The 19465-nt window shown below is 39.7% G+C and overlaps 1 protein-coding gene across 13 annotated transcripts in view; it reads left to right on the plus strand.

Moving 5' to 3' along the window:
• The window catches only part of mycbp2 (MYC binding protein 2), a 33505-nt gene that overhangs the window by 7193 nt on the left and 6847 nt on the right, over window positions 1-19465 (plus strand). For 4 of the 13 annotated variants that reach the window (XM_055153279.1, XM_055153288.1, XM_055153285.1 and 1 more), the window contains exons 17-61: window positions 665-775; window positions 1077-1181; window positions 2024-2143; window positions 2221-2302; window positions 2390-2507; window positions 2623-2981; window positions 3058-3230; window positions 3491-3616; window positions 3693-3820; window positions 3897-3988; window positions 4072-4206; window positions 4283-4366; window positions 4451-4547; window positions 4628-4820; window positions 4955-5229; window positions 5301-5522; window positions 5593-5784; window positions 6250-6456; window positions 6545-6682; window positions 6770-6948; window positions 7017-7159; window positions 7264-7364; window positions 7451-7669; window positions 7912-8134; window positions 8213-8331; window positions 8424-8511; window positions 8583-8632; window positions 8711-8883; window positions 9154-9298; window positions 9375-9581; window positions 9652-9707; window positions 9773-9888; window positions 9967-10064; window positions 10333-10449; window positions 10684-10824; window positions 13229-13453; window positions 14202-14334; window positions 14405-14524; window positions 15136-15321; window positions 16343-17965; window positions 18046-18215; window positions 18305-18552; window positions 18635-18802; window positions 18877-19034; window positions 19118-19317. In XM_055153279.1, coding sequence (XP_055009254.1) covers window positions 665-775; window positions 1077-1181; window positions 2024-2143; window positions 2221-2302; window positions 2390-2507; window positions 2623-2981; window positions 3058-3230; window positions 3491-3616; window positions 3693-3820; window positions 3897-3988; window positions 4072-4206; window positions 4283-4366; window positions 4451-4547; window positions 4628-4820; window positions 4955-5229; window positions 5301-5522; window positions 5593-5784; window positions 6250-6456; window positions 6545-6682; window positions 6770-6948; window positions 7017-7159; window positions 7264-7364; window positions 7451-7669; window positions 7912-8134; window positions 8213-8331; window positions 8424-8511; window positions 8583-8632; window positions 8711-8883; window positions 9154-9298; window positions 9375-9581; window positions 9652-9707; window positions 9773-9888; window positions 9967-10064; window positions 10333-10449; window positions 10684-10824; window positions 13229-13453; window positions 14202-14334; window positions 14405-14524; window positions 15136-15321; window positions 16343-17965; window positions 18046-18215; window positions 18305-18552; window positions 18635-18802; window positions 18877-19034; window positions 19118-19317 — 8363 coding nt within the window. The remainder of the gene's footprint in view (window positions 1-664; window positions 776-1076; window positions 1182-2023; window positions 2144-2220; window positions 2303-2389; window positions 2508-2622; window positions 2982-3057; window positions 3231-3490; window positions 3617-3692; window positions 3821-3896; window positions 3989-4071; window positions 4207-4282; window positions 4367-4450; window positions 4548-4627; window positions 4821-4954; window positions 5230-5300; window positions 5523-5592; window positions 5785-6249; window positions 6457-6544; window positions 6683-6769; window positions 6949-7016; window positions 7160-7263; window positions 7365-7450; window positions 7670-7911; window positions 8135-8212; window positions 8332-8423; window positions 8512-8582; window positions 8633-8710; window positions 8884-9153; window positions 9299-9374; window positions 9582-9651; window positions 9708-9772; window positions 9889-9966; window positions 10065-10332; window positions 10450-10683; window positions 10825-13228; window positions 13454-14201; window positions 14335-14404; window positions 14525-15135; window positions 15322-16342; window positions 17966-18045; window positions 18216-18304; window positions 18553-18634; window positions 18803-18876; window positions 19035-19117; window positions 19318-19465) is intronic. The other 9 variants (XM_055153307.1, XM_055153314.1, XM_055153338.1 and 6 more) reach the window with 7 other exon arrangements.

Genomic DNA, 19465 nt, shown 5'->3' on the forward strand with positions numbered 1-19465 from the left:
AGTTGTATTTTATTTTATTTACACATTTTTGAGTAACCCTTAATGATTGGTTTGTCTACAGCTCAAAATGCATCAAGTGGTAGTCTTCAAGTTAACAGCTCCCTTTTACCTATTCTTTAGCAGAGATTGGAAATTGTAGAGCTGATATTATCTAAATGATTCTAGTGAAGGTGTATGGAGTTTAAAAACAGTGTTTGAAGTCTAAATATGCAGAATTTGTGTGTTAAACATGTTTGAATGAAACAAAACTCTGGAGAAGGATGAGGAAACAACATTATAACATAGATTTTAAAAAATAGCTTAATATGGGCCCTTTAACTACGTATTGAAACTGCATGTGGTAAACCTTATTCAATCTTAACCCAGGGTCAGCATCAATACATGCGTAACATAATTTCTCAGAATCTGAACAAACTGCTCTGAAAGTTATTGTATGCTGCACCGTTGCACTGTTGCTTTCGCTTCTTTTGTACCATTATTTCCAGTTGAATGCAGTATTTATGGCTGTGTTACCTCTTATTTGACTTTTTTGTGTGTTAAAATCATTGCTTTTTCATTGCATCATTCCATTATTCATTGAAGTGTCTGCTCTGCTCTGTCTTCCCCATTCTCCTCGTCTGCATCTTGTCTGGACTGCCTGTACCTCGGGTCTTTTGTATTTTAGCTGTGCCTGTCCCTCCCCCTCCAGGAGTTAACATTGAAGAGCACATCCAGATCCGTCAAGAAGAGAAACGGCAAAGGATCAACCGGCGACATCGACTGGAAGAAGGTCGAGGTATGGATATGTGCAGCAGTCCTTAATTGGACCAGAGTGCATACAGTAATGACCTGATTTTTCTTGCTTTAGCAAGATACACCTCTACACTGTATATAAACATAGGCAGAGAGAATTTGTAGGTGACGCTAACAGTACGCTTTACTGCTGTGTGAGCTTGGGTGTTGAACTTTGGTGACTTCCCCCTTGCTTGTGTTCATAAATTTTCAGTGTGCGTGTATTGTTGTGGTGTAGTATTATCATGTGTTCTCTCCCATTTGTGTGCATTGTGCATGCATGTGAAAGTTTCTTTCTCCCTCAGGCCCTCTTGTTTTTCCTGGTCCCATTTTTATGAACCAACGTGAGCAGGCCCTAGCCAGAATAAGACCCCTTCAGGCACTAAGGCATAAACGGGACAAGCACAAAGGTACTATGGTCTTCACTAATTCAATGGGTGCAGAGACACCCCTTTGACTCATCTCCCAATGTGGCTGTCCCGCCCACCTCCTTTCTCACTATCCAAAGGCCGGATTCTTTTTTCAGCTTTTAAAAAAAAAATACCCTTGAGAAAATAATTGCTACTGACTACTACTGACAAGGATCTATCAGGAATGGTCTATATTTATTATGATGTGTAATTTATGAATAATATACCACATTATTGACAGAAATGAAATTTTAGGGGTCTGTTATGAGATTTTTCTTTACCCCAACTCATAAATATTTATATAATGATTTGGTTCAAGATCTTGTTAATCAGTGTCTTTGCTTCATATACATAGGAATGATGAGAAAACTGCAAGTTGAGTTTTTTTTTTATATATTACTTTATGATCACTGTCACTTTGCTTTGTCTACAGCAACTGTATTTGTGAGTGTCTGCCATTAAGCGCCGTCTATAGTTTTTGTTTAAAATTTCTGCTCAGGAATTTCAGCCAGCCATTCAGTGGTTAATGCCAAATATTTGTGTGTCTGAACTATATATTTTGTTGGTAGTAATTGGGAAAGTCAAATAAAAAAAAGTACAGTTACAACACATTTAAGTTGTGAGAGATCTTTTGAAGTGTGCTTTATTATTGAAACAAAAAACTATCCACTAAAACCTTTTATGATGGAGTTGGACTATTTGTGCTTTGGTTCTCTTTTCCTATCTCTTCTCGGTCCTTCCACTACTCCAGTCTTTTTTCCAGCCGTTTGCAGGAACAACAGTGGATACACTTTCTCTCCTATCTGAATCATTTTTCACTTACTCTTGTATGTGCCTTACAGATGGGAGCAGTGAACGAGGAGAAAAGGATGCCAGCAAAATCACCACCTACCCTCCTGGAGCAGTAAGGTTTGACTGTGAGCTGCGAGCGGTTCAGGTCAGCTGCGGTTTCCACCACTCGGGTAACTTTAAATTCTGTTGTGCTGTAATGTTAAACAAATCTTCATTTATAAACATGGCATTATCATTCATGTCACAGTGGTTCTAATGGTAAATGGAGATGTCTACACATTTGGTTATGGACAGCATGGACAGCTTGGGCATGGTGATGTCAACTCCAGGTACATGATATGATTATTTAGTTATTTAGTACAAAAAAGCATTCAGAATCCAACTACATATCTTTATCAACTATCTATCAACTTTAGGGGATCGCCGACTTTGGTCCAGGCACTCCCAGGTCCCAGTGTCCAAGTGACAGCAGGCAGTAACCACACTGCTGTTCTTCTACTGGATGGACAAGTATTTACTTTTGGCAGCTTCTCGGTAAGAAATTTGCTAAAATTTGTCTTTAATTTTTACTCTTGAATATGACTTCAACTATTTTGAGAAAGCATTATAATTTTCTTTCTGTTTTTTTTTTTTTTTTTTTTTTTTTTAGAAAGGACAACTTGGCAGGCCCATATTAGATATGCCCTACTGGAACGCAAAGCCATCTCCAATGCCTAATATTGGGGCTAAATATGGACGGAAAGCTACCTGGATTGGTGCCAGTGGAGACCAAACCTTTCTGAGGATTGACGAGGCTCTTATTAATTCCCATGTACTTGCTACTTCAGAAATCTTTGCTAGCAAACATATAATTGGTCTTGTACCGTCATCTGTGTCTGAGCCCCCTCCATTCAAATGCTTACTGATCAACAAAATGGATGGGAGCTGTCGTACCTTCAACGACTCTGAACAAGAAGATCTTCAGGGATTTGGCCTTTGTCTTGACCCAGTCTATGATGTTATTTGGAGGTTTGAAGTTTTTGTTACCTATTGTTAGCAAATCAGTGGATTAACATTAATTTGTTAATTCTGTGATCATTTTCAGATTCTTGCCTGCCTCCAGAGAAATGTGGTGTTACAATGCTGTTATAGCTGATGCCAGAATGCCCACAGCTACAGATCTACAGTCTCGTTGCAGCATTCTTAGCCCAGAGCTTGCATTGCCTTCAGGGTCCCAAGCATCAACCACTCGTTCTCATGCAGCCCTTCATATTCTTGGTAACAAATAGTTTCATCTTTTTTCTTCCAGAAATTAAACTGTAAGAGATGTGAAAAACAAATGTATGTACCATTATTTATAGTAGCACCTCCTGGCTGGTAACTGGTGTTTGTCTTAAAACTAGTTATATCAAATGATTTCAATATTCAACATAGTTATAATTTTAAATATTACTTTTATTTCCTATATTGTGTACCCTTAGTTTGTACAATTCCTTGCATTATCGTGGTCATGCATATGAGGTTTATTATTTAAATAGGCTGCCTGGACACACTGGCTGCAATGCAGGAGCTAAAGATGGGTATAGCAAGTGCAGAGGAAGAGACCCAGGCTGTAATGAAAGTCTACTCCAAGGAAGACTACAGTGTGGTGAACCGCTTTGAGAGTTAGTATCATTTTTGTGTTTAATAAATATGCTGCCCCAATACTTGTGCCCTTAAAGCATTGTTGTACTGTTTTAGGTCATGGTGGTGGTTGGGGCTATTCCGCTCATTCTGTTGAAGCCATTCGCTTCTGCGCTGATGCAGACATTCTGTTGGGTGGCTTGGGGCTGTTTGGTGGACGAGGAGAATATACTGCCAAAATCAAGGTAACATTTTCTGATATACTTAAATGACATTCTTGCCATTAATGAGTTCAGTAATACTTTTCTCAATTTTTTAAAGCTTTTTGAATTGGGACCTGATGGAGGTGACCATGAAACAGATGGTGATCTTCTTGCAGAGACAGATGTGCTAGCCTATGACTGTGCTGCTAGGTAATTTTACTTACTCTATAGAGTTATAGAGATCAGTTGATACAAACTCTCTCTGTCAATGTCTTGTTGCGTTTGTTACTTAGGGAAAAGTATGCCATGATGTTTGATGAACCAGTACTGCTACAGCTTGGCTGGTGGTATGTGGCATGGGCGCGAGTGTCTGGTCCTAGTAGTGATTGTGGTTCTCATGGTCAGGCTACCATTACTACTGATGACGGGTAAAAAAAAATTAAAAATCTTAAATTTTTTTAATACTTCCTCGACAGTTTTTGAATAACATTTGTCAACTTTTAGAGTGATCTTTCAGTTCAAAAGCTCCAAGAAGTCAAACAATGGCACAGATGTTAATGCTGGTCAAATACCACAACTACTGTACAGGTAACATATTGTATAGCTTAACTATAACATATAGATTAATTATTCTTCATGTTCAACCAATTAATGTGTATCTGATCACATTAGGCTTCCATCAAATGATGGCAATGCTTCTAAAGGAAAGCAGCAAACAAGTGAGCCAGTTCATATCCTTAAGCGCTCCTTTGCTCGAACAGTTTCTGTGGTAAGAAAACTTGTATACGAATTGTGATTGCCAATGCATTAGTTTGACATTTGCGATAAATGTTTAAAATGTCTCTCTAGGAATGTTTTGAGTCCTTGCTGAGTATTCTTCATTGGAGCTGGACCACTTTAGTTCTGGGAGTGGAGGAGTTGCGTGGCCTTAAGGGTTTTCAATACACAGCCACCCTGCTGGATCTGGAGAGACTGCGATTTGTTGGCACATGTTGCCTTCGCCTTCTCAGGGTGTACATCTGTGAGATCTTTCCTATTGCAGGTAGATTTCTTTTTGATCACCATACTATATTCTAGACATAGAAAGAGTTGGATAATTGGCAAAATGGCACCTTGACTACATACAGTAAAATGTATAATACTGATAAGGTTTTCTTTTGTTATTTTGATTTTCAGCCAGCACAAAGGCTGTTGTGGAGGAGTCAAGCAAACTGGCAGAGTGCGTGGGAAAGACACGCAGTCTGTTGAAAAGAATCTTATCTGAAGGAATAGACAACTGCATAACCAAACTGGACAATGACCCCCAGGGGTATTTGTCTCAGCCCCTTACTCTGCTGGAAGCAGTGTTACAAGAGTGCCACAACACATTCACTGCCTGTTTCCATTCCTTCTACCCTACACCTGCTCTGCAATGGGCATGCCTCTGTGATCTGCTCAATTGCTTAGATCAGGTAATGTTCATAGTACTTTTGCAATGTAGGCTCACATTTTACATTGGTTTATAAATTTCTCCTTTTTCCAGGATATTGCTGAAGCAAACTTCCGCACGTCCAGCAGCCGTTTGCTTGCCGCTGTTATGTCAGCTCTTTGTAACACATCTGTCAAGTTGACATCCATCTTGCCGATTGCATATGATGGTGAAGTACTTCTCCGCTCACTGGTCAAACAGGTCAGCACAGAGAATGATTCTGCACTAGCTCACCGCTTTCCCCTGCTGGTAGCCCACATGGAGAAACTAAGCCATGTGAGTAGTTGAAGTGACTTTTAAAGTGCGTATTGTTGCAGAAGTTGACAGTTGATATTTGTTTCATTAGACTGAAGAGAATCTAATGGGCATGACAAGTTTCCGGGAGGTGCTGGAGAAGATGCTGGTGATTGTTGTGTTGCCAGTAAGAAAGAGTCTCAGGAAAGAAGTCGAGCTTTTCTCCCCACATTTGGTCTCAAACACCTGTGGCCTGCTTGCCTCCATAGTTTCTGAACTTACTGCCTCCGCCCTTGGTTCTGAGGTAAATATTACATTTTATAGTTTTCATACAAATAAAACTAAAACTAAAAAAAAAAAACAACTAAAAATCTACATACAATTCAGAAAGGGACTTAAATTAAGTCTGCTAAGCCAGAAGTGTCAACAAAACAGTCCTATTATAATTGTCATCCCACAATTTACACAAAAACTCATGTTGGGCAGATTATGTCACCATAGTAACCAACATTTGGCGGCAACTCATGTTTTTCCCGCTGTCTGTTGTCAAGGAAACCATTGCTCTCTCCCAAAGTGCGTGATGCAGAAATGTGACTAGCTTTTGTAATATTGTTTTTAAACAGTGTACATCTCTTGTACATCCTATGCCTTTCAACAATAATTTCCCTGTATGAACAAACAACATTATCTAACCACTTAGGAAACTCAGTTGGGGCTCAGTTGCACCTGTTATTTGCCTTAGCTTTCTTCTTTAAATATTTTCCAACAGGTTGATGGGCTGAACTCACTTCACTCTGTCAAAGCATCTCCTAACCGATTCACCAAAACAAGCCAAGGTCGGAGTTGGAACACAGGCAATGGTTCTCCAGATGCTATCTGTCTGACTGTGGACAAACCTGGGGTTGTTTTAGTGGGAGTCTGTGTCTATGGAGGAGGAGGTATTCATGAGTATGAACTGGAAGTGCTCGCTGATGATGTAAGACTTTGTATTTGTAATAGTTGTATTAGTAATGCATTTGTACTAAATCGTCCATCACTGCATACTTTATATTGTATTTGTTTAGGCTCAGACTGAACATCCTGGCGATTCAGCTCATTCACATAGATGGACTTCACTGGAGCTGGTGAAGGGAACCTACAGCACAGATGACTCTCCCAGTGATATTGCAGAAATACGCTTGGATAAAGCTGTACCACTGAAGGTAGGATGCAATGTTACATGTTCACATTTAAGATTTTAAGATTTTGCTGTCAATAATGTGCCTTTTGCTGTATTTGTTGGGTTGCAGGAAGGAGTGAAATATGCTGTTCGCCTGCGAAACTATGGCAGTCGTACAGCTAATGGCGATGGGGGAATGACCACAGTGCAGTGCTCTGATGGTGTGTCCTTCACCTTTAGTACATGCAGTTTGAGCAGCAATGGGACCAACCAAACCCGAGGACAGATCCCACAGATTCTGTACTACAGGTAAAAGCATTTAGATTATATTTTAACTTAATGTTTATACAGGAATGATTTTTTTTCTCTGTTCATAGGAGTGAGTATGATGGAGATCTCCAGTCACAACTTCTCAGCAAAGCTAACGAAGAAGATAAAAACTGTAGTAGAGCTCTCTCTGTGGTCAGTGCTGTGGTGAGGGCAGCAAAAGACCTTCTCCATCGAGCGTTTGCTGTTGATGGTGAGTGTCATTAAGCTAATGGACACATAAATATTTCATCACTACCAAAAAATGAAAAAAGAATAACAATTACTGAATAAATATCAATTTCTTTTGTTGTACAGCTGATGATATTCCAGAACTTTTGAGTTCTTCTAGCCTGTTTTCTATGCTCCTACCTCTCATCCTGGCTCATATTGGACCAGTCGCAGCATCTGTGCCGAAGGTATGAGGTTTATGCTGACTGGTAAATGAGCATTTTGATAATTTATTCATTTTTGGATAATGTATTTATTTATTTTTGCACTTTAGGCTGCTGTTGAGGTTTTTGGCCTTGTCCAAGAGTTGCTTCCCGCTGTTTCTGCTCTTAACCAAAAATATGCTCCACCAACCTTCAATCCCAACCAATCCACTGACAGTACTACTGGCAACCAGCCTGAGCAGGGCCTTTCAGCTTGTACAACCTCTAGTCATTACGCAGTGATTGAAAGTGACCATCCATACAAGCAAGCTGGTGTCACACAGTATAAGGTAAACTAGATCTAATAGATAACTTGATGTAAGTCATTATTTCTATCTTTGAACTGTTTTTCCCCACTCTGTCACCTATTGCAGCATAAATATATTTTATATCTACTATATATTATTTTTTTTATTGTATATTTTTGCTACTGTGTCCAATTTCCTTTCTAGATCAATAAAGGTTGTCTAAACTAATGTTAAACCAACTCCATAGAAATGGATTCAACTTTTTAAATGAATGTTGTTTTTAGGTGTCATTCCCAGACTGTGTACGTTGGACTACTGTTGAGTTTGATCCTCAGTGTGGCACAGCACAACCAGAAGATGTCCTCCGCCTTCTTATTCCCAGCCGAATCCTTCACCTGGCCAGCCTTGGGGGCAAACCACTAATTCATGACACCATCAACACATGGACTGAACTCAAAAAGTTTTCTGGCTCCACAGGATGGCCAACAACTGTACTTGTGCTTCCAGGTAAAAACTTTTTTCATCAGTCATCATACATTTTATTATCTGTATTGATTCATTGCTAATTATTTAATTTTCTCACAGGAAATGAAGTCTTATTTTCACTAGAAACTGCATCTGATTATGTAAAGGACGAAAAGGCTTGTTTCTATGGATTCAAATGTATTGCAGTGGGTTATGAATTCAATCCTGGTCCAGATGAGGTAAAAACTACATTAGTCAATAACTCATTAGTCAATAGATCTTTAATAAAACAACAAGAACCACTGTGACTATCTATAACTTACTGTTGTAGGGCATTATCCAACTAGAGAAAGAGCTGGCTTACTTGGGTAGTGTGTGTGCAGCAGCTCTGATGAAGAAAGACCTTGCCCTTCCAATTGGTAAGGCAAAATCTACTGTTGTAAAGAGATCTACAAATGTTGTTAATTATGTATTTATATTTTTTATTTAGGTAATGAGCTAGAAGAAGATCTTGAGATACTTGAGGAAGCATCACTTCAGGTATAGTGTTTGTTTTTTTAAGCTACATGATAAAATTGTTGTTTCTTTATTTTTACAATATTGGCTTGTTTTTGCTAGGTGTGTAAGACACACTCTGGAATCTTGGGGAAAGGCTTGGCTTTATCCCACTCTCCAACAATACTCGAAGCCCTGGAGGGAAATCTGCCTTTGCATCTCCAAACCAATGAGCACTCTTTTCTCGAAGATTTCATTACCTGTGTACCAAATTCAAGTGGAGGACGCCTGGCCAGGTATACAAGAAACTATTAATGTTACAGTAAAATTGTAACATTAAATATGTATTTAACACTTGTTAAACAGCACAGGTCATAGAAACGGGTATGACAGCCAAACAATAAAAATGCACCTGCTTAATGAACAGATAATTCACAGGTGCATGAGAGTGGTAGACACCAAAGAGGTTTTTGAAGAATGCCTTTTGACATTATCGTGTCTTTTTCTTGAATCAAAATATTTCACAATGATGAATGACTACAACATTTTTTGTCCTTTATTGGCAGATGGCTGCAGCCAGACTCATATGCAGACCCCCAGAAGACATCCTTGATCTTAAACAAGGATGACATCCGTTGTGGATGGCCCACTACTGTTGTTGTTCAGACCAAAGACCAGTATGGTGATGTGGTCCATGTACCCAACATGAAGGTAAAGAAATTGTTTAATTTAAGATAATCACCCATGCAGTATTATACTAAATTGCCCATTGTGTTTGTATCTCAAGGTGGAGGTAAAGGCGGTACCAGTGTCACAAAAGAAGTCTGTACAGCCTGAAAATATGAAGAAGTTGCAGAAACTTCCTGGAGGATCCTCTCCATCATCTTCTGGGCCTGATCTGACATTTGGAGGGCTACCGACGCCAAAGTTAGAGGCCACATATGAACCAATGATTGTAAAGGAAGCCCGATACATCGCTATAACAATGATGAAGGTTAGCTCAGAGCTGTTCAGTATGCTTGATGAACTAAGTGATCTCATTATTAACTACCCCTCTTTTACAGGCGTATGAAAACTATTCTTTTGAGGAACTGCGCTTTGCTTCACCTACTCCAAAGAGGTAAGTGAGGTGCAATCAAAACACTTAGTGAGATGTTGTGTTCTTATTGATTTGCTCCTACTTAGACCCAGTGAAAACATGCTGATTCGTGCCAACACTGATGGGACCTACAGTGCCAATTGGACTCCTGGAGCTGTGGGTCTTTACACAATTCATGTTACCATTGATGGGATTGAAATAGGTGATTTTATTCAAATATTATGTTTTTCAAAAAATCTAAATTAGTTTTGATGCTAAAAGACACAGTATTTAATTACAGATGCTGGTCTGGAAGTGGAGGTCAAAGACCCTCCAAAGGGCATGATACCTCCTGGAACTCAGATGGTAAAGCCAAAAGCTGAGCCTCAGCCCAGCAAAGTAAGTTATTTCAGCCCATACAGGCAACCTTGTCAAACAATAGGATACTGTATATACATGTCACCTCAGTAAACAAAAGGTGGTTAAAGGTGGTTTTAAGCAGTTGGAACATAATTCAATTGCTTCAGTAATTTAATTCTCATCCTGCTAACTCTTTATACGCAATGACAACTGATGTCAACTTTCAATGTGTCTGGTGCTGTAAACTGCTGCTTAACTGTACTCTGCTCAGCTTCTCACAGTCTCCTCTCACCTTTGCTTCTCTCAGGTCCGCAAATTTGTTTCTAAGGACAGCGCAGGTCTGCGTGTGCGTAGTCACCCCTCCCTGCAGAGTGAACAAATAGGCACAGTGCATGTCAATGGCACTATCACTTTCATTGATGAGGTAACTGATGGGATGTACAGTACTATATAGTATATAGTGTCACTTTTTGTTTTAGTGTTTTTCTTATCTTTGTTGCTTCACTTGCTTTCAGGCCCCTTGAGATGATAGAGAATTCAAAACAAACAAAATTTCATTTTCTACTAATCTGACCCAGAATGTTTTCTGTAGCCTCAGGTGCTGTGTGTATTGTTTGACTTCTATTAGTAACAGGTGGAATGGCTGTTTTTTTCTCAGATCCACAATGATGACGGTGTGTGGCTCAGACTCAATGATGAAACTGTGAAGAAGTATGTCCCAAGCATGAATGGGTACACTGAGGCCTGGTGCCTCTCTTTTAACCAGCACTTGGGCAGGAACCTTCTGGTCCCGACTGACGTAAGTAAAAGCCTCTTTGAACAATCAGACTTTTAATCAGATTTATTATGGTAAAGGCTCCTGTGGTCTTTTCCTCAGAAACTCAAGCAAAGATAAATTGTTTTAATGATGGTTGTTTCTGCCTGACACTAACAGTGTCTTCATAGTATGGTCATCTAAGGGTGCATTCACACTTGTTTGGTTTGGTGCAGTTTAGTTTTGTTGTAGACTTGGGTCCTGTTGTAGTCCATGTTTAGGTACAATTTGGATATAATGTGTGTGTAAGTGTAAACGCACCCTAAGATCATCAAATATGGCTTGTTGCGGTGTTCACTTGCATGAAAAGATCTACTGACAATGTACTAACCAACTGTAAACAGGAACAGAACAGAGAGTTGCATGCGTTTATTCTATGCAGTCACAAATTTATTTAAGGAAAACTTGCTTAAAGGCCTTAAAAGACATTGCAATAAACCCAGTTGGCATTTGACAAAAGGGCAATTATTTTCTGTTGCCTTAGTGGCATTGTGTTGTTGTTCTACCCATGGCTTTTTCACTCTCAAACATGAACAGTTGCTGTTAGCAGCATGGAAACCCTTAACTCCATGCCATATAAAAAGATCATAAAAGTTACATCTAGTAGGCAATACTAGACAACTTTGGGAATTTGTAGTTGTGTTTAACATGGCAAAATAGCATCACAGTGCAATGAATGTGGTTTTCTGTCATGAAGCAGTCACTTTGAAGCAATCACCTATTAGCAGTCACCTATTTCTTACCTAGGGATGGGAACTCAAAACTAGTGCTTTGTCACAGTAACAATAGTCTATTGGGACCATTGTTTTTTTTATTTCCAGCATTTGGCCCTATTAATTATTGATGTAATAATACTAATGATTGATGTTGGCCCAGAACATCTAATAAACTTTGAACTCCTATCATACAAAGCCATTCTGTAGTTGCTTTATATATGCTCTGCACTGGCATCACAAAATTTCTCTTTCATAAGATGGGTACCCTGCATGTGACTCACTTTGATGCACAATGTCCGGCTTTCTCTGTGCTGTGCTCTTCTCATCAAACTTAGCATTGAAAATGGACTACTCCTGTTTCTTACGATTTAGCCCTAGGTATTGGATCTCTTCAATTAATTCAAATAATGTTCAAATGTTTCAAAAGGCTATTGACATGAATTAATGTAGTTCTAGATATTTTAATTGTTTTTTTCAATTAAATGTTCTATTAAAAGGACCCCTATTTCATTTTCAAGTGAGCAGTGTGCTCTAATGAATGAATTAATGAAAACTGTAAAATGTTATTAAATTTAAGTGTACCTAAATTTGCACTTTGGTAAATTTTTATCAGCAGTTCCCAATTATCAAGAGTGTCAATAACAGCAGTAATATTTTTAAAATCTTAACGATACCCATCCCTATTTTCTTAAGCTCTGTAAATTTCTCCTTGCATTGAGATGCCTAATTTTCATGTGAAGTCTCAGTCTGAACAGCATGACACACTTCTACATTAGTCAAATGGGGGATTTTTTTGGAAGTTTATTTTGAAGTTATTCAATATTTTATTTGATCATTGATCACAGATAAGGAAAACTAAAACAAACTGTAGATACATTGTGAACTGCCTTTTTTCCTTTTATGTTTGTTGTTGTGTATAACAGTTTTTTTTCTTCATCAACTGTGCAGTCTTATCTCCACCTTATAAATTATTACAAAATAATAATTTACATTCTTCCAAAAAAATACATCTGGTACATATCCCCAACTCTTCCCTTTTCATTTTTGGATCAACCACTGTTTCTTGACTTTCTTACAATCTGTTGCTTAGAATGTCTTTAACGCTAGCCAAGGAGTCAGGGATATCGGCTTTTTGTCATGGACACCCTTATCTATATTTCCCCCACAGGTGAGTTATGGAATTAAGGGAAATGTAGCTTGACTTTCTTATACAACTTCAAATGTATAGTTTTGCTTGTCTTTTTAAACCCTTGTGGCTATGTAGTCCCATCACACAGTATGAATAATTGCACGGTTCAGTCTCAGTTGCATGGTTGCCTGTTTTATTCTTTTTCAGTCCTGTGTTAAAAAGAGAACACAGCACAACTAATGGTAACAAAATGTATTTAATGTTGCATGGGGTCAAATTTGCATGAGGTTTTCTTTACACTGTGTGCAGTCCTGCATTCTTTTGCATCATATATTCCAGAGATATTAGCGACTTAAAACCTATACAATACAATTCTTATTACTACAAAAACTGTTCAGCAATGAAAGGAGTTTTGTAGCATTATGGTCAATTTTGGAGGTTCTGAAACAGACAAATGCACACATTTAATACAGTATTTCATCTTCTCACTTCTCTTTGCAAATTTTCTACATCTTGGTTGACATCCATTTCTTACCTGTTACAGGAGGTCAGGGGCCAGTCGGAGGAGAACGTAAAGGAGGTGAGCAGCTGCCCTTCCCACGAAGCCCCCATTCGGGTGCAGAGCAGGGCAGGGCAGGGCGGCGGCCCAGGGCTTTATAAGGTAGTGAAGACCGGCCCCTCTGGTCACAACATCAGAAGCTGCCCAAACCTTAGGGGTATCCCCATTGGAATGTTAGTACTTGGCAACAAAGTCAAGGCAATAGGCGAGGTACGCACTCACCCCAAAAATGCACCGTTTTCATGGCTTGAGTAACTCCATAATCAAAAATGTAGAAGTGCAGTGGCTGTTGTGCTCTTGGGCATAATTTAATAGTGCTAAATTGGGTGCTGTGGTTGGTATGTTTCTGACTTTTCTTGCTTTTTTTCCTTGCTGGGTTTCACTTTTGTGTCTTCAGGCTTTATAACTAATAATAGTTTGTCTATTAATCCATTGCACTTTCAGGTTGTCATTTGAGCTGGCAGAACACTTCTTCTGGGAGTCTGATTGCAAATTCCAGGGGCTATTGTCCACACTTTATTTCTTGCCCTTTTTAACAATAGTTCAATAACTAGGTACAGTGGACTTTCTTTCACCTTGTAATAAGATGTAAAACTGCACTGTGGGATCTGATTATTGACTTTGGTGTGTCATGCTGTTCAGCAATTTTATTTTGTGAGACTGCAATAATTATTTAATCCATGTTTCTGGGTTTGTTTGTGGTCATTGAAATTCATACTCTTACAATCACTTAATTGAGATTTATTTGTAAGTGGCATAGGAGTAATCTTGTATATGCGGTTAAATAATGATTTATGTGCAATCCTTTGAAAACTGTGAGCGCATGTGAGTGATCAACAGTAATATGGCCTGTACTCTGTGTTCTATTGATCTACTCGAATGAGGTGAATGGGCTTGGTTTTGCCTCTAGTTGGTAAAAATGTGTGAGAATGGATAAAGAGTGTTCTTTATGCATTAGGTGGTCAACTCAGAGGGAACATGGATACAGCTGGATAAGAATAGCATTGTGGAGTTTTGTGAAAGTGATGAAGGAGAAGCCTGGTCATTGGCAAGGGACCGTGGAGGAAATCAGTACCTCAGACATGACGAGGGTAAGCAGTGTTCTTTTGTGATTTTTCTCCTGTTAAACTGAAGATCATTTTGTGATTTATTTTTTAACAGAACAAGCTCTTCTTGAGACACAGACTCCACCTCCCAGCCCTTTCTCTGTGCAGGCATTCAACAGATCCACAGCCTCAAATGGAGCCCAGGGCTTTGACTATGGGATCTCCAACAACAAAGGTAAAGCTTACATATCCCTGAAAGATCTGCTTTTAACTAGCCTTTTGATTTTCATCTTTTCCCTTTTACATGTTTTATCAGTATCAGGTTTTCAAAGATCACTTTCCTTTTTGACAACTCTGCAATGCAGCTTATGCTTTTCATTCTTCTGTCATTTGTCTTGTTTTCTTACTAGATACATACACTACAAAAAAAAATAAATATATATATATATATATATATTTTAATAATTTGTTTAGATCCAATGAAAAACTGCAAAACTAGACCAAAGAGACCTTTTCAGCAAAGTTGAGAACAAACTTCACCTTAAGTGAGGTTCTTTTTTTTCACGATCTATTCCCAATTAACTAGGGCTGTAAGTATGTCCACTTTATGTTGTACTTAGTGACATTAAAGCAGTAGCATCAGTAGCAACTGTCACAATGCTGCAGCTGACCTTCTTACTTGACTTGTCAAGTAAAGATTGTGTTTCTTTTTAAATTCTCATTTTACACATCATTTCAGTTGTGCACAAGAACTGAATGATTGCCAGTGAATGACCCTCATTGCACTAAAACCTCGGGCCTAGTTGAAGCTGTAGTTGTTCCACCTCCTTTGTCTCCTGTTTGCAGGTGACCGGTTGAGTGCCATACTGAATTCCATTCAGTCTGGGCCTTTCCTCTCAGCAGCTCCCTCTTCCTCCATTTTTGAACAAGCTGCCCAAACTCCCTCCTCCTCCTCTTCCTCCCTTGTCCACAGTCCATTTGTGTTTGGACAGTCCCCCTCCCAACTGTCTCAGCCACAACCACAGCTTCTCAGTAAGTCTGTCGTGCCTTTTGACAGTTCCTGCTTGGAAAGTGCACCTGAGATTTAGGTCATCTAAATGTTGATTTTAATTTTGTTGTGTTTGTTTCATAAGCTAATACCGTGATATTTAAAATGACAATTTTATCATTTGTAATATTATTATTATTATTTAATAATAATAGTTATAATTTCCTGTTCCTAATTTTCCTTCCTGCGATTATTGTTCCTTAAATATAGTCCGCATACCCCCCTTTTTTAATCGTACCACCTTTCCAGCCCAGACATTCACTGCAGAAAACTATTTTGACCCAGAACTACAATTTAGGTTTTTAAACGTCACAAAAAATAACTCAACCTACCCCTTAAGACTAAACAAGCTGCTAAAAAATTTCATTATTAACAATCTACCTCTTTTCTACATTAAATATTTAAATTTTTTTCTGACATATTTTATTTCCTTAACAAGTTTACTTCACATAACATTGCTGTTTTGTGTCTATCAAACTTATATTTTAGTTTTCTGTTCTATTCCCTTGTTTTCTTCTTGGTGTTTCTTAACTACTCATTGTCTGTCTTGGCCTTGTACATTTCATAGCATTGTTCATGGCTCACTTGCCCTCTTTCAGCTATAGATGGTTCATCTCGCAGCCTTGCTTCTCGTGATCGTGTACACAAAAACTCTGTGTCTGTGGCTGGGCATGGTACTGCTCTCTCATCTCTCACTCAAAAGCAAAAGGGTGGGTAATTGCATGATGTGATCTAGAGCAGACTTGTCAGAGGGTGAAATAAAGGGTAATATGGGGCAATAATTGACAGGGAAATTTCACATTGTCATTTCAAATTTTAAGACTGGGCTGGAATTCATCTTTCATCAGCCTAAGCTTTTTCATCTATCTCAAACCAAAAATAATAGCTCTTTGTATATGTTTTGCTTTTTAATTATACCCGTTTATCCATAGAATTTGATGCTTGCCATTACAGTAAATGTTACATCCAACTTATCTAACTCTTTGTTATATACAATCTTTATAGGTGAGCGTGGAAATCTTATGTCCGGAGCCAGGCCTATGTCTCCATCATCCAAACACCGATTGGAAAATCGTTCACCAAAACAGGAGAGCCGCGGAAACCGTGTGTCTGAACAGAGCAGGATGAAGACTGGGGAGGGCGCACTTTCAGCTAGCGAAGCTCTTATTTTAAGATCAGACACGGCTAAACTGAGGTCAGACACGCACAGTCGCTCTCACTCGCCGAATCACAACACTCTACAGGCTTTAAAGGCAGACGGCAGGACCCCGGGACTACGTGCAGAATCACCAAACCCTGGGTCTCGCTCCATATCCCCCAAACAGAAAGGTTCATCCTCATCTGGAAGGTCTAGTCCTTCTTGCACTTCTCCTCAGCAGAACTCTGTATCTCCTCATGATAAAAATCTCCCTTCTAAAGTTAGCCCTTCTTCCAAATCCCGCCTGGATCCTCCCAGAGAAAGATCGAAGTCAGACTCTTACACCTTGGATCCTGACACCCTTAGGAAGAAGAAAGTTCCTCTTACAGAGCCGCTTAGGGGCAGGTCTACCTCACCAAAGCCTAAACTGTCCCCTAAAGACCCAAATAAGGGTGTGATAGGTAATGTAGAAAATCGTATTCCCTCTTCTCAAGTTACCCAGGAAAACCTGCATAGTGAAGTTGTGGAGGTGTGCTCTTCAAGTACTCTTCTCTCCAATGAAGATACAAATGATGAAAATGCAGATGATGCTTCTTGCAAGGTGCACTTTAGCATTGGCAAAGCCCCAGTCAAAGAAGAACAGGAAAGTCGCTCTTCTCCAAAGGTCAGTCGCAAAACCTCCAGTAGACACACACGGCCTAAGAAGGACAAATCTGGACCCTTGTTTAAAGCTGAGAGCTCCACAAGACTGACAGAGCCGGCCAAACAAGCAATGTCCCCGTCTGTGGCCGAATGTTCACGTGCGGTCTTTGCAGCATTCCTATGGCACGAGGGTATCGTACATGATGCCATGGCCTGTTCATCCTTTCTCAAGTTTAACCCAGACTTAACCAAAGAGCACGCCCCGATTCGTAATTCTCTTGGAGGACAGGGGGCTGAGGAGAAGGAGAGCAAACTAAAGAACCGGCACTCTTTGGAGATATCATCTGCACTGAATATGTTTAACATAGCTCCTCATGGCCCAGACATATCCAAGATGGGCAGCATCAATAAAAACAAGGTACTCTCAATGTTGAAGGAACCACCGTTGCCAGAGAAATGTGAAGATGGAAAAGCTGATGCAGTTTCGTATGAGATGACCTCTCATACTTCTATGAGGGCAAAGTCAATTTTACCCCTGACATTACAACACTTAGTTGCTTTTTGGGAAGATATATCAATGGCTACGATCAAAGCTGCCACCCAAAACATGATATTTCCAAGCCCAGGTTCAAGTGCCATCCTTAAAAAGAAGGAACATGAAAAAGACAGTAAAAAAGCAAAGAAGGAGAAGAAGAAGAGGGAGAAGGCTGAGGTGCGCCCCAGAGGGAATCTGTTTGGAGAGATGGCACAGCTCGCTATGGGTGGGCCAGAGAAGGACACCATCTGTGAGCTGTGTGGAGAATCACATCCCTACCCTGTCACCTACCATATGCGACAGACCCACCCTGGTAAGACCATGAAGAAATAGACTGTGTTGACACAACTTAACGTTTATCTGCAAGATACAATTTTCTCATTTCTTTCACAGGCTGTGGCCGCTATGCTGGTGGTCAAGGGTACAACAGCATTGGTCACTTCTGTGGTGGTTGGGCGGGAAATTGTGGAGATGGAGGCATTGGAGGTAGCACCTGGTACCTTGTATGTGATCGCTGTCGGGAAAAATACCTGAGAGAGAAACAAACTGCTGCTAGAGAAAAGGTAGCTAAATGCTAAATATTTAAAAGACACAACTGTCCACATGACTTTAATAATCATATAACATTGATACATTTCATTTTACTTTAAAGGTGAAGCAGTCAAGGAAGAAACCATTACAGGTTAAAACCCCAAGGGCTTTGCCCACTATGGAGGCTCACCAGGTCATTCGGGCAAATGCTTTGTTCCTGCTGTCTCTGAGTAGCGCTGCAGAGCCCAGCATGCTTTGCCATCACCCACCCCGACCTCCACATGCACAGTTGCTTCCCAGCCTCAAGGAGGGTGTGTCTGAAGAAATGCCAAACAAAATGGGATGTCTTTACCTTCAGACACTTGCCAGGTTGCTATTACGTTTTGAATGTTTTTAAAATACACTACAATTTCTGTGACTGAGAATAACCTTATTATTTTACACAATCCAGGCAACACACTGAAAACTTTGGGGGTTACCAGGATGATAACCTTTTCCAAGATGAGATGAGGTATTTACGCTCCACCTCTGTCCCTGCCCCCTACATCTCAGTTACACCTGATGCCTGCCCTAATGTTTTTGAGGAACCAGAAAGTAACATGAAATCAATGCCCCCAAGGTAAATGATCCATACAACTTTTTTCCTATGCCTGCATCAAATGCTTAGTTGAGACTAAAACTTTTATCTTTCAGTCTTGAGACCAGTCCAATTACTGACAGTGATACAGCTAAGAGGACTGTGTTCCAGAGGTCATACTCAGTTGTAGCGTCTGAATATGATAAACAACATTCTCCATCACCAGCTCGGGTTAAGGCTGTGCCCAGACGCAGAGTGCACAGTGGTGATGCAGGTAAGTTAGTCTGTTGGTAACCTCTAACAATAATGTATTATACTATAAGTGTGTAACATTTTCCCACTCTGTGTCTGAAATAGAGGTAGGATCTTCACTGTTACGACACCCCTCTCCTGAGCTGTCCAGGCTAATTTCAGCTCATGGCTCCCTCAGTAAAGGCGAGAGAAATTTCCAGTGGCCTGTCTTGGCTTTTGTTATTCAGCATCATGACCTTGAGGGACTGGAAGTGGCAATGAAGCATGCTTTGAGGAAGTCTGCCTGTCGAGTCTTTGCCATGGAGGTACTCTCTCTAAAATTCGTTTTTCGCAACTCTCGTGTAAAAATAAAAGTCAAATAAAGTTATAAAGAGTGAAAAACATGTTTTCATTTGAATGGTTAGTAGGCTTGCTCCTTATTTTGGACAATGATGAACAAATAATTGTTTGGGC

This window comes from Boleophthalmus pectinirostris, unplaced genomic scaffold (genome assembly GCF_026225935.1).
Source record: "Boleophthalmus pectinirostris isolate CB_2022bp ecotype Guang Dong unplaced genomic scaffold, ASM2622593v1 HiC_scaffold_1, whole genome shotgun sequence".
Lineage (NCBI taxonomy): Eukaryota > Metazoa > Chordata > Actinopteri > Gobiiformes > Gobiidae > Boleophthalmus > Boleophthalmus pectinirostris.